Source organism: Trichosurus vulpecula, chromosome 2 (genome assembly GCF_011100635.1).
Source record: "Trichosurus vulpecula isolate mTriVul1 chromosome 2, mTriVul1.pri, whole genome shotgun sequence".
Classification (NCBI taxonomy): domain Eukaryota; kingdom Metazoa; phylum Chordata; class Mammalia; order Diprotodontia; family Phalangeridae; genus Trichosurus; species Trichosurus vulpecula.
Window position 1 is genome coordinate 52,049,100 of NC_050574.1, and position 13,786 is coordinate 52,062,885.

Here is a 13,786-nt window from a genome sequence, read left to right on the forward strand (position 1 = left end):
ATTAGCATTAATATTAATATAATGCTTTTAACAATTCAGTTTAACAAGCATTTATTAAACACCTATTATATTCAAGATACTGTGAGAGGCGCAAGAGCTATAAAGACAAAAATAAAAAACAACTCCTACTCTTAAGGACCTTCAATTACTCCACAAGGGATACAACATTTACTCAAACAGATCTGTGATCTCTTGATATGGAAGTTCCCATCAAAGACACACACAACAATTATCCATGTCTACTCATTCAAAGCAACTCTTATCCGTGTTCTCCCACGAAGTCAGCAGGTCAGGGAGAGTGAGGGAAATGAGAAGGGGTGGGGAGGCTGGGACAGGAGGACAGGGACCACCCACCATGCTACCATGATGGTGGCCTTCCTCATCTTCGCAAGACATCAAGAGGCTACAATGTGGAGCTCTCAGATTGTCCACTTGTTATTCTTTACCCCCACATGGCAAATGCTATTTACTTTACAAACAAAAGCCAATATGACATGATTTTGAGAAGGAACAGAACTCTAACAATCAAGACATCGGCCAAGTTTTCTCACTCCAAGAGATGGCAACTGGGCTGAGCCTGGAAAGAAGTTAAGAATTCTAAAAAACAAAAAATGCAGAGGGCACATACTCCAGGAAGGGAGGCGAACCTGTGAAAAGGTTCAGAAAGGAAATGGAATGCCAAGTTTAGAACACAGCAGGTAGGCCAGTTTGGTTAGCCTACAATATGTGTAGAAGGGAAAATATGAAATAAATCTGGGAAGACCTGTTGGGCCCAGACACCCCTCAAGATTACTGCAGAGGAGTGAAAAAGTCAGACCTATGCTATAGGTCAACCAATTTGGCAACTGCAAGGAGGACAGAGTAGAATAGGGAAAAACCAAAAACAGGGAGGTCAATTAGAAGGCTATTTCAATAGTACAGATAAGTGGTGGTGGGGACCCAGACAACGGTTAAAGCTACATGAATGGAGAAAAGAGGATGGATGAGAGATACACCGTAGAGAAAAGACCAAAACACTCAGCCATTTATTTGTTACATATAAGGAGCGAAGGGAAAGGGAAGAGTTGAAGATAATTCCAAAGCTGCCAACCTATGAGACTGGGAGAATCATGTTACCCTCAACAGAAACTAGAAAGTTTACAGGAGGAGATTTAGAAAAAAAGAAAATTACTTTCATTTTAGACATGCTGACTTTGAGATGGTAATGGGACAAACAAATTAAAATGTTCAGCTGGTGGTGTGGGACTTGAGTTCTAAAAAGAATATGGTTGAATAACTTTATGTGGGAAGCTAAGCAAGGGTAGAGTAAGAAGCTGGAGGGATATGTAGATTTAAGGGAGGGGGCTCCACAAACGATGAGCCAGCAATGGAAACTGAACAGGAACAGTCAGGCAGGAATGAGGAAAGCCAAGAGAAAGGAGGATCATGAAATGTGAACAAGGATGGAGTATCCATGGTGTCAAAGGCTGCAGAGAGGTCAAGAAAGATGACAAGTGAGAAAAGACCATCAGGGTTGGCAACTGAGAGATCCCAAATAACTTCAGAAAGAGCAGCCTCACTTAGTGATGAAGGTGGGAGACACTGTAGAGGGTTCAAAAGGGAGTGGAAGAGAAGGAACTAGGGGCAATGACTACACACAACTTTCTCCAGGTTTGTAAAAGAAAAAAAGAGAACACAGGCTCACAGTTTGAGGGACCGGAATGTCAAATGAAGGTTAAGGATAGGGAAGAGCTACAGACATATTTGTAGATGCCAGGAAAGAGCCAGGAAAGTAAAGAAGAGGTTGAAGATGAGAGAAAAGGGATGATGGAAGATGTGAGCTCCCAAAGGAGAACAGGGATGGAACCCAGAGCCCAAGGAGCTGTCCTGGCCAATGTGAAAGGGCACATCTTCATCAGAGACCAAAACAAAGAGAGATGGGGGGATGATGTGGAGAAGTTTTGTTATAAAGAAGAGGGGAGAGGAGAGACTTCATTATCAATGGCCTCACTCTTCTCCATAAAGTATGAAGCAAGGTCCCTGGCTAAGAAGGCACAGGAGGTGGAGTATGAGGTGTAGCTGAGAGACGAGGAATACTGCTTTAAAACCTGCAAAGTGAGATATGAGTATGTGTATAAAATATTTATGAAACCTAATTTGCTCCTCACAATTCTCTTATCTTGTTTTTATAGATGAGGAAAGCGAGACTCAGTAAGGCTAGGTAGCTAACTAGAAGAATAAGAGGCATGATCTGAACCCAGGTCTCTCCTGACTCTAACAAAGTTCCCACGATCCCATCTTGCCTTTTGTTATAAAAAGGGTAGATTTTATTTAGGTCAGTCACAACGTATTGAAAAAAACAAAATGTAAGGAATGAGCATTTTGGGCCATACCTGTTCAAAAAGGTACATGGGGGCTTTGGAATACTGATGAAGCAGATAATCAAAGACCAGGAGAAGGCGTGCCAGGAGCAGCGGCACTGAGTGCAGCTGAGAATCCAAGCTAGCTGTCAGCTCCAGGATGGTCTGGATGCAAAGGGCCAATACGGAGCGACGACCTTTCTCTGAGAAATTGTGGAAAAGGAGGAGAAGAAGCTGCAGATGCTCCACGTTCAGGTCTTCTGTATCACTGGGAAGCACCCCTTGCAAGGCATTCTGTTTCAGTGTGGCCACAAACCTGTCAGAAAAAAGAAAGGGACTCATTCTGGTAAGATCAACAAATATTCCTGGGGTTGAAGTGTTAATAAACCCATAAGCAATTAAATTTCTTAAATACAGTAATCAAGTTAGAAAGCTCACAGGGGGAAAAACCGACATAAATGGACAGGAAACAGAAACTAAATCTTTCCCTGAAAATACAAATGTCAGAGTTAGCAACCAAAGCCAGTTCCCAGAGTCCTGTGGTGAGGCAGCTACTCCAGCCTCCTTATCAGTGGAAATGAGAGAGTAGACAAAGAAGGACTGGACTATAAAAAATAGCAGCCCAAAAGCAAAATGATAACTGGGCTATGCAAACAGGATGGAATCCATTGCTTCTTCCTGGGAAGAGTTTGTCATTTGATTCTAGTCTCACCAGCAGAGATTATGCTGCATATTAAAATCATAACATAATACGAAAAAGTTCTGAATAACTCAGCATCCTGTCTGTGCACCAAGTAAAGGAGGAAATTTTACCCTTGAGCAAACTTGGGAAAAGAGCTTTAATGCAAAAAGCAATGAATGTGGCCAGCATTCTGTTCACTCCCTTCGGCTATTAGGAAAGAGATTTGTGTTTTAATAAGGGCTTTTCCCCCTCATTTTTGCCTGATCCTGCTGGGATCAGTCACGTGGGTTTACGATTTCACAAATCCAGCATTATAGCTATTTGATCCTAGAGAGGAGAATAAAAAGGCAAAGCCTTTTAGGAACACAAACAGCTTTGAAGATTCATAAACATGTAAACAAAAAATGGCAAAAACCAGATCCATCTAAAGAGGATTTAATAGGTGACCAATTAATCTGAGTTTTCCCTCAAGTGCAAAGAAAACCTTTAAAATTTGGCCAAAAGATTGCAAGTTCTCTAAATGGTTTCAAGCAGAATGCCTAGGAACATAACTCGAAAACAGGGTTGCTTTTCTGCTCCAATCTTTTTTTATTTTTTTTTAAATGGGTTAGGACAAAAATCACTTCTGGTAGAGTCATGTTTAGCCTAGAATTTATATCCTAAATGCTTAATGTTCTAGAGAAAGATTCCTCTGGGGACTTACCACTCTATTTTGTAAGCACCCCATCTTCCCAAATCACATACAAGGCATCTTCACCCACTGTCTGAGGTTATATAACCAATAACTTCAAAGCTCAAGCCTTGAGAGTCATGGAAATCATGGTCATGTACACAAAAATGTATGGTCACAAGGATCTGAAAATAAAGTGGGTGCCCATCTACTGGGGAATAGCTAAACAAATGGTGGTACGGGAATGTAATGGAATAACACTCCACGGTAAGAAACAAGGGAAATGAAGAATTCCAGGGACTTTGAGAGGACCTGTACAAATTGTTGCAGAGTAAAGTGAAAAGAATAAAAAGAACATTCTACATAATGCCCACAAAGATGTAAAGGAAAACAACAATGAAGGATTTCAGAAACCTAATCAGTCCAGTGATTAAGCTTAACTTTAGTTACTAGTGATGCTTGCTTCTTCTCTTGGTGGACAGGTGGTAAACTAAAGATAATGTAACAAAACATCCACCATCAGAAATGGCCAATGGATCATTTGCTTTCTTTAGCTGTACCTCTTTGTGATTAGGAAAGGTTCTCTTAGGCCAGTTGGAGGGGATCGCTAAGAAGTGACAGTAACGTTAAAAATAAAAATCAAGAAAACATTTACATCACCTTTCAAAAAAGCCATTGTCAACTGAGTCAAAAGTTGGCAATTTTTCAACAGGAGACTTCTCTCCGACTTTTCTTACCTCTCCCAAACTTTAAGGCATTCGGGAACATCAGGGTCTCCCTGAGCAGTGGCTCTGTGCTGCCAGATGAGTAGGAGGCGTGAGAGCACAGATAAACTCTGAGGATGGATGTACAAAGGCCACGGGCCATCAGAAAAGGGAGCAATTCCAAGTTGTTGCAAAAGAGTATTCTGTTATGAAAGAGACAAGAAACTATTAGGAAGGAGACAAAAGTGGGTCCCACTTATACTTCATTAATGCTAGGGGTCAAACCAATGAACTGGAATTATAATACATGAACAGAAGAATGGGGAATATAGAATCACTTAGAATACTAAAGACTGAAAGGAGCTTAGAGAGTATATTCTCTTTTTTCAGATTACAAAACAATTCCAAAAAGAGGAAATAATTAGTCCAAGGTTAAAGAGGTGATTAGGAGCAAAGAAAAGACCAGAAGCCAAAGTGTCCTGACTCACAACTCTGTGTACAACTCTACACTCCACTGCCTCCATGACATACTGCTTCAATGGAGGTGCAGTGTGCCATTCAGGGGAGCTCAAGGACTGTCCTAAAAAAGGGAAAAGCATGGCAGAGGCAAAATCTGAGGACTTCTCTAACAGCAGGGTTTCTAAACAGGTAGCACACAAAGAGCCGATGCTTCCAGGGAGAAAGATGTGAACTGCTTGTCAGAAAGTTGAGCAGTCTTTAACTTTGTAATATAAACACCAAAAGAAGTGACAGAAAGAAACAAATACACTAAGAAGACTGGCACAGAAATACAAGATGGAGAAGATTAGGAATCAATGTCAGTGAAACCTCAGCTAAAGATGCTGGACGATGGTTTTCCTTGTCTTTAATGCTAGCAAGATTTTCTCCAGCTCAGTTCCATAAACTGTAATGTATCACCTCTATCACATGGTAAGGGACACCTATAGAGTGGCAGGCACAAACCATGTTACTAGCTCAGGGTGTAAAATGGTAATCTAGATCAGGAGTGTGCCAAGTGTGTTTGTGTGAAATAAATCTTCGAAGACATCCCGAAGAACTGTTTTGGAAATAAATACTACTGTAAACTACTTATGAGAAAGAAGGGAGGGCCCTACATCTACAGAAAATTATTGTAGGGCCGCTCTGGAACCGGATTCTTTGTCATTATGGAAATTAACAATTAATTCAATATTCCACATGTATTCAGCATCTACTATGTGTGAGAACTATACTATGCCCTAGGGGAAATGCAAGAATGAGACCAGACCCCTTGCCCAATGAGCTTAAGATATAGTCTAGGGGAAGATGAGAAGAGGGAAGTTTAATTTGACAGGTATATTCTCCTGTCCTCATCTAGCCATTTTGCAACTTAAGAACTTCACTTACCACCGAAAATTCTCATTAACTCCTATGAATGCTACGACCATTTTCAGTGGGATGCTAAGACCCAGAGGTATCCTGGCTACAGTTCTGGTGCTACTATTAGTTTTCTGGTGGCTGAGAGAAAGGCCCTTTCAGTCCTGAGTCATGTCCTAATAAATCAGTGGTCTAAGGAGGCAGCAGCTACAGCAAGAGCCCTGATGGCTGAAATGAACCATGCCAGATGTCAAAAAAAAACTACAGTAGTTTTGGCTCTTATTTGTCCTCAGCCTACCCTAGGTCATCTCATAAGGCAAGACAAGGCTCTCCAAAAAAAGTGCAGTGTGTAAGGGGGTGATGATGAATCACCAAAGTAAGCTAGGCTCGATTTCTTATGCTACCACCACCTCACATCAATACAGCACTGGGAGAATGGTGAAGCTCAGAACTCAGCACAACCCTGAGAGCTTGTAGGTAATAATGTTTTACAGAGGATGAAACTAAAGCTCAGAAAAGCCATGAAATTTATCCATGAATGACCCTACATGACTTGGAGGGCTACCACTCAAGGTCAGGCCCTCACTGCTTCCTGTCTAGACCTTTGCCAGAGCCTCCCCATTGATTTCCCTTCCTCAGGTCTCACCCCTGTCCAGTCTCTCTTTGACACGGAAGACAAAAGACTTTATCCAAAGCATAGTTCTGACCACCATGTGCACAGAGGGAGGGAGGGGGGAGGGAACGAGGGAGGGAGAGAGGAAGGAAAGAACTCCAGTGGTTCCCATTGTCTCCAGGAGCCCTGTGTGGGTGACTTCAGTCCTCTGCAGCCCAGCCCCAGCTTCCCTTTCTAGCCTCATCACATCAGCCCCTTCCCTACACTCCTTGGTCTGACCAAACCGGCCTGCTTGCTGCTCCTCATACACAAAACTCTTATCTCCTGCTGCCTTGCTGTCCCCCATGCCTAGAACACCCTCCCTCCTCACCTCTGACTTTAGGAATTACTAGTTACCTTCAAAGTTCAACCCAAGTGACACTTTCTACATAAAGCCTTTGCCAAGACCCCCAGCCAATTTTCCCTTACACTCAATTTATCTTTTATTTATTTTATATCTAATTGCATGTGTCCATCCTATCTCTCACAAGAGAATACAAGACCTTGAGGACTAGGACTGTCTCACTTTTGTCTTTGCATCCTCCTCCCCACAACTCACACAGTGCATGGCATGTAGCAGACACTTAAAAGAGGCGTCTTTGATTAATAAGTGTAAGAAGTAGGACTTTCCTGACTCCAAGTCTAACATTCTTCACCTTAGATATGGCTCAGTCTCTGATTTCTTCTCCATGTAGCAGGTATTGTCTGATGATCTTAACTAATCAACTTTCCATAGGCACACAATAGGATTTGAGACACGTAAGGTACTTAATTCATTTCCATGGCTTGCTAACTTTCATCAGACCCCCTTTTCCTCATTAATAACACAAGTCAGGGCCTTTGTCAGAGACTTTAATACAGTATTCTATTTTTAAAAAGCACAGCCCAGGGCAGAAGCCCATAGTGAAATGTCTATCCTCACTCATTTGCCAGAAAGTCATCAGTCATAAAAGGCCGACTTCTTTGAACATACAAAGTATGCACCTACCTTGACTTTATGCCCCGAGTCTTATGGACTCTAGTTCTATTGGGGGATAACACATTTTCATTACTAGTTAGACAAGCACAAACTTGAAAATGGCTCACCTATGAAATTAAGAGCTTCCCTGAGTAAGCACAGATTTGAGTAAGAAGCTGACAACTCTGGCAGGACTCCCTGTCTTTACCAAGTCTGAAGAAGTCTTGGATTTGGGTCTGCAAATACTGAATTAGCTTTTCCCTTGTTTTCATATATGGTAGCCTAACAAGTGCCCTATCTTTCTAACCCAGATTGTATTCCTTTCTGGGTTAAAATAAATTTTTCAAATAATAATAGGCACAGAGTGGGGGCTGCTTAATATAATTTTTAAATAGTTTTATGATTATAAGGTTTGGGATAGGGACTAGACCTGTGATTCTGATGAATAAAGTCCCTCCAGCAATGTAAGTGGGCAATTTATATTCTTAGGGCATTATTGGGGTACTGAGAAATTGGGCCCCAATTGGGGTCTTAGAATCAGTATGTGTCAGAGGCAGGCCTTGAACCCAGATTGTCCTGGCTTCCAAGACAATTCACTCTCACTCTACCCCACTGCCGTCACTACCCTATCCCTGCTTCTGAGGTTTTTTCCCAACTTTGAGAATGTGACAGCATTATAATCATAGTCTGGCAAAACGGATTTCAGAGAAGGGCCTCTGCTGAAAAAATATCCAAATGTATTGACCTGACGAATATAAAAGATTGCTTCTTAGTACAGACAACATCAACAATCAAAAGGTTATGCTGGAAATACAACATACAAACTTCCTGTAAAAATACAGAGAATCTACTTTTTATGTTTCTCCTCACTCACATGTTCATGTGTCAAAGTCAACAAAAGATTGAATCACATGTCCAAGGGATTTATTTCATTGAATTAACAATGACCCTGGAGCTCACCCAGGGGCCAGGTCTTCTCTGTTGCCTTCAGGGTAGAGAGGAAAGGCCACCAAAGTCCCTGTCAAGGGATAGCAGAGCCAAGCCTCTTGGCAACCACAGGCTACTAGCTGGCTCCCTTGAACTCTACTTCCACTCTAATTTTCTTCCACTCTAAAATGGAAATACTGGTAATAGGTGAGCTCCCTCCCAGGGCTGTTGTGAGGAAAGTGCTGACAAAGTAGCAATGTGAAATAGAAATGGGAGGTATTATTACTAGTTATTTGCCTCTAGGCTCATTGAGTGACTAGAGGACATAACCAAGCTTTCCTCTTCCCCTTTCTGGACAGTCCAGCACCAAGACTAGACAGTAAACTTTATCCCTTAACCAAAGAAACTAGTGCTGGCTCAAAGGCTAGCCGTTGCCTTTGACTCCCACTCCCTCCCAGTCTGTGCCAGGCCAAAGGCACACTCACCTGCAAGGTAGGAGACTGAAGGTCTGACGTGACTAGGGAGTGGTTAAAGTGATAAAGTGCAGCAGCAAAGTCTTCATCTGATGAACCTTGAAGGCAAGGAAAATACCCAGTGTTTTCTACCAACTGCCTCTGACAAGCTCCCACGCCACCAGCAACACTGGGCAGCTAAAGTCTTAGGAGAGAGTCCTCTCTACTCACCCTTGAGCCCATCCTTGTCCACCTCCTTGATGATGCTAGCTAAGGTAGCCATGTGCTGCTCAGACAGAGACACACTCAGGTAATTGCGGATGAAGTTGTTTCGAGAGTTCAACATGGAGGAGGTTAGGAAGTTCAGAATGTTGGAAGCCAGACCTAAAAACTGCAAGGACAGAGAACGAGCTCCTGTCGGGCACTTTGGTGCTGAAGCACACAGGATGTCTCCCACAAGGCAAACCAAGGACAATAACACATGTGACTGCATCCTATGATGAAACATGCCAGAGAAGGTCTGATTCTATTTGCAAACATGAGGATCTAGTTTGTGGCTGTGAAGATCTCTTACAAATAACTCTACCAGGGATGACCATGGTGGAATCACAGGACCATAGTTTCAGAGCTAGAAGGAACCACAGACATCAGCAACCCAACCTCCTCATTTACAAACGAGGACCCTGATGCCCAGCAAAGGTAAAGTGACTTGCCCAAGTCACACTAGTAAATTACATCAGTTTTGTCCCAAAGTCTTTACAGATAAAGGTAAAAGAACACCAGATGTCCATCGTCACAGCTTTTCACTCCTGTCCATCCTCCATTCAGCTGCCGAGGGGATTTTCCCAAAGTACAAGTCTAAACATGTCACCTCCTTCTTAATAAACTCTAATGGCTCCCTATCATCTCCAGCATTAAATCTAAATTCCTGTTTGGCACTGAAAGCCCTTCATAATCTGGTTCCTCCCACCATTCCAGTCCCCTTACATCTTATATCCCACTCCACTCTTACCCTTTGATATTGGCCTCCTGGCTGTTCCTCAGACAAGACTGCCCTCGTCACTCCTGACTGTCCTCTAAACCTGGAATGCCCTCTCCATCTCTGCCTCCTGGCTTCCCTGGGTTCCTTCAAGTTCCAACTAAAGTCCCACCTTCCACAGAAAGCCTTTCCCAATCCCTCTTAATTCCAGTGCCTACTCTCTGGTTATTATTTCCTGTTTATCCTGTTGCTTATACACAGGTGTCTGCATACTGTCTCTCCCCTATTAGAATGTGAACTCCTCAAGGGCAGGGGCTGTCTTTTGCCTTGATTTGTCTGCCTAGCACTTAGCACAGGACCTGACACACAGTCAGCTCTTAATAAATACTTACTGACTATTCCCTCCTTCCTATGACAGGATATTTTACCTTCTCCAGAACAAAGCTGTAATTTAATAATGAAGCCACCATGTCTATTTTGTCTCAGTTACTTGACTTCTCTACTATTGACACAAACTAATCAATCTAGAGTAATCCATTCACACCCCTATCCTAAAATCAGTCCCTATTGCCCTTTCAAGTGTCTGACCCAAAAGCTATCTTGAGGCCATGTGAACTTTTCGAGCCCTCTTGAAGCTCATTCATACCAGCTCAGGGTCCTTGCGACTGGCCAGGATGTTGCCTTTCTCACCAGCGGCTGGTTTGTTTGGGCTCTTGACTCGAGGTGAGCTCTCCAGTGGTGGAGGGGGCGGAGGGGGAGGAGGTGCCACTTTCTCCTTGCTCGGAGAGATGGTTTCCTCAAACCACTGCCCAAGGATGGGCTCGCTGTCATCATCTGCACAACAACAGGGAGATGCTCAATTTGGTTCAACAAGAACTTAGCAAGAACTGACTCTATCCAAGGACCCCTGCTAGTTGTTAGGGTGCTTTACACAAGCGGCTAAATCAAGAGGGCCCCCAGAGAGAATCACTGACTCTTCAAGTTCAAAGGGACATCAGGTCACAGCTGAAGCATGACTCCCCTCTACAGTAATACGACATCCCAAAAAGTCAGCTTTCAGCCTCTTCTTGGGAAGCTCAAGTGATGGGGATGGGGTGGGGTGGGAGGGACAGCTCACTACCTCCAACACAAGGAAGGAAACAATGCTTGCCTTTCAGATTTATGCACCAGGGCAAACACCTGTGTTTACACCTCATATGACTGATCATAAACCCCAAGATGGTAAGAATTAGAACCCTCTCTGTACTGGGAATGGTACCCAGCACACCTGATAAAATTATAATTAAGAAGAAGAATCCAAGAGACCTCTTCCTCACCTCCCTCCAGACTCAGGAAGAGTTTTACTCACTATGAGAGAGAGACTCCAGCTTGGGCCTCTGCGAGGTAGGTTCTGCCACTCTGGTAACCCTGGCTAGAAAAGCCAAACCAGGGAGTATACACACTGCCTTTGGGCTCTTTAAAGAAGCCTGAGATTAGAGGTCGTGACATGGGTCAGCATAAAGAAATGGGAGGGGGGGGGGGAATGGCACTTCATTTTTAATTCTGAGGCAGACAGAGAGGAATCAAGTTCACCCTAGGTTTGGCTGAAAGTGGTTCTAATCATTCACTCTTCAAATTCCTCTTCAATTAAAATGTTCTGTTGGGGGAATACATCTATTTATCTATGCTGGATAAGAGAACAAAATGACACAAATAGGAAACAAATGGAACCTGCTGGGGAAAGTCTTATTGGAGTCAGCTCCTCTTCTCTGTAAGAAACAGGAAGGCTAGGGCCTCTACCTTGGCTACTGTCCTCCTCTGTGCTGCTAAAATCATCCTCATAGTAGGTGTTGGAGTCAGTAGAGGCACTGGCATCACTACTCATGGAACCCTTCCTCTGACGCTGCAAGACACACGCCTAGAGGAACAGAAAGGAAAATAAGGCCACAGGCAACCAGACAGTCCAATAGCTAAGAAATCCCTGCTTACCTGGCCAGTTGCTCCAAATGAATTAATAGTTTTCATTTTAATCTTCTTGTATTTTACTTGAAAATGCTTATAAATTCTTATCACAGCTATCTTAAAGGAAGACATCATTCGTGTCTACGTAAGGATTCCCAACCCACATTCCAGCAAAGAGAAGGTCTTTGCAGTGTGTGACCCCTATACTCTGCTCAATGTGCCACCATTCTCACACATGGTTTAGTAAACACGGACACCATGAAGTGACGTTTATCAGTGGTGAATAAAAATGGATTTTGACAAGCTAAACCTACTAGATCCTGTTTGCTCACCAGAAAGGCCTAAAGCTATTGCCTTGCTTAAGAGTCACAACATTTGATAACATCTCCTTATTTCATTATCACAAGTTATCATCTTGGTCAAAAGCAGCTTTGAAAGCCAAAGAGCTATTATATTTTAAAATGCTTTAGAAGTTCCCCATAATGATCTGTGAGAATTGCTTGCCCACCTTTCTGTACGAGGTAGAGAGCAAGGTCAGCAGCAGATTTGTGAGTGGGACAGAGTCAATCAATCGCTGAATCCTCTGTATTGACGTACTCTGGGCCATGATGCTCAGGGTTGCAGGGGGACCATCTGCCTCCCAACCCTAGAGGTGACAACATCAAATGAGAATCAGCAACATGGATCACTGCATGCAACAAGACAGATATAAAAGCACATCTAGTAAATCATTAGCCTTTCCCTCAGGTCCACCCCCTCCTCACCTTATACAGAGCCTCTACTTGCAGGTCTTGAAAAAGAGATGTTAAAAGTTTGATTGAATGATTTGCCAACACTACAGAGAGGACCCCAAATCCTTGATGCCTGTGGAGGGGAAAACCACCATAAGAGCTTAAGAATGATTAACAGTTAGTGGCTGCCAGAAAAAGGAAACTTCTCTAAGATCTAAAATTCTTTCACTTCTTAAATGCTTTTAAGCCAGCAATAATTAAGAATGAGTAGCAAAATTATGACATTTTAGAATCAGCAAATTTCAGAGAGGATACCTTCTGAGGTCTGGTGTAATGCTATTATACCTACCAATCAATATTATACTATTTATATAGTGGTTAATAAGCATTTGTGCCTACTATGTGAAAGGCACTTTGCTAAGCACTAGGTATACAAAGCAAAATAAGAACTCATAGTCTAACGAGGGAGACAACGAGCAAACAATTATATATGAACGAGCTAAGTACATGATACATTTGAAATTATCAACAGGTCCTGGAATTAAGGGATGGAGAAAGGCTTCTTGTAGAAGGTGGGATTTTAGGTGAGACTTGAAGGAAACCAGGAGGAAAAGGAAAGAAGACTCCAGGCATGGTGGACAACAAATGAAAATGCACAGAACAGGGAGATGAAGTATCTTGTAGGAAGAACAGCAAGGAGGACACTGTCACTGGATCAAGGTGGGCATGGGGGAAGAGGAGGGATGAAGGAATAAGAAAACGGGAAAGCTTATCAAGGGCTTTACTTGTCAGAGGACTTTATTTTTGATCCTGGAGGCTAATGAATTGCTGAACTTAATGAGAATTTAAATGTCACACAATTAAAACCTGTTTACAGATTCATTTAATATTGGAAGAAATAAGGATAAAACTTTACCACAAAATCCTTCAAGTCTAGCTAGCAGGAAGAAAAATTAATTTAGATCCATACATCACATTACATAAAATAATAAATTTCTACTGGATCAAGGATAAAAATCTTTTTTAATCACAAAAATATTTGGAAGAAAACAGAATTAAGTATTTATCTTAACTGTGGAATAGAAATATTTACCTATTAAAAATGGGAAAAATTATTAGAGGACTAAATTATTAAGTTTTTAATTACATAAGCAAAAAACTATCAACCAAAATAAAAAAAGTAACAAATTGGTGGAAAAAAGTTTTTAGGAAATATATCTTGTACAGTAAGTCTAACACAGAATCTACAAGGAACTGGTACAAATTTTTAAGAGTAACAATACTCAATTTTAAATGGTCAAAGGATATAAACAGTTTATAAGAAGACATTGAAGCTATAAGTGTCCACATGAAAAATATTCATACAAAGAGATTTTTTAAAAAAGAGGAAAAGGA

General features: G+C 42.1%; 1 protein-coding gene across 2 annotated transcripts in view; it reads right to left on the minus strand.

Annotated features, from left to right (window-relative positions):
* The window catches only part of UBR4 (ubiquitin protein ligase E3 component n-recognin 4), a 146,169-nt gene that overhangs the window by 115,057 nt on the left and 17,326 nt on the right, over positions 1-13,786 (minus strand). For both annotated transcript variants that reach the window (XM_036746948.1, XM_036746947.1), the window contains exons 12-20: positions 12,425-12,524; positions 12,169-12,306; positions 11,499-11,616; positions 11,068-11,130; positions 10,366-10,553; positions 8,972-9,131; positions 8,774-8,859; positions 4,429-4,598; positions 2,373-2,655 (exon numbers count right to left, since the gene is read on the minus strand). In XM_036746948.1, the coding sequence (XP_036602843.1) occupies positions 2,373-2,655; positions 4,429-4,598; positions 8,774-8,859; positions 8,972-9,131; positions 10,366-10,553; positions 11,068-11,130; positions 11,499-11,616; positions 12,169-12,306; positions 12,425-12,524 (1,306 nt within the window). The remainder of the gene's footprint in view (positions 1-2,372; positions 2,656-4,428; positions 4,599-8,773; positions 8,860-8,971; positions 9,132-10,365; positions 10,554-11,067; positions 11,131-11,498; positions 11,617-12,168; positions 12,307-12,424; positions 12,525-13,786) is intronic.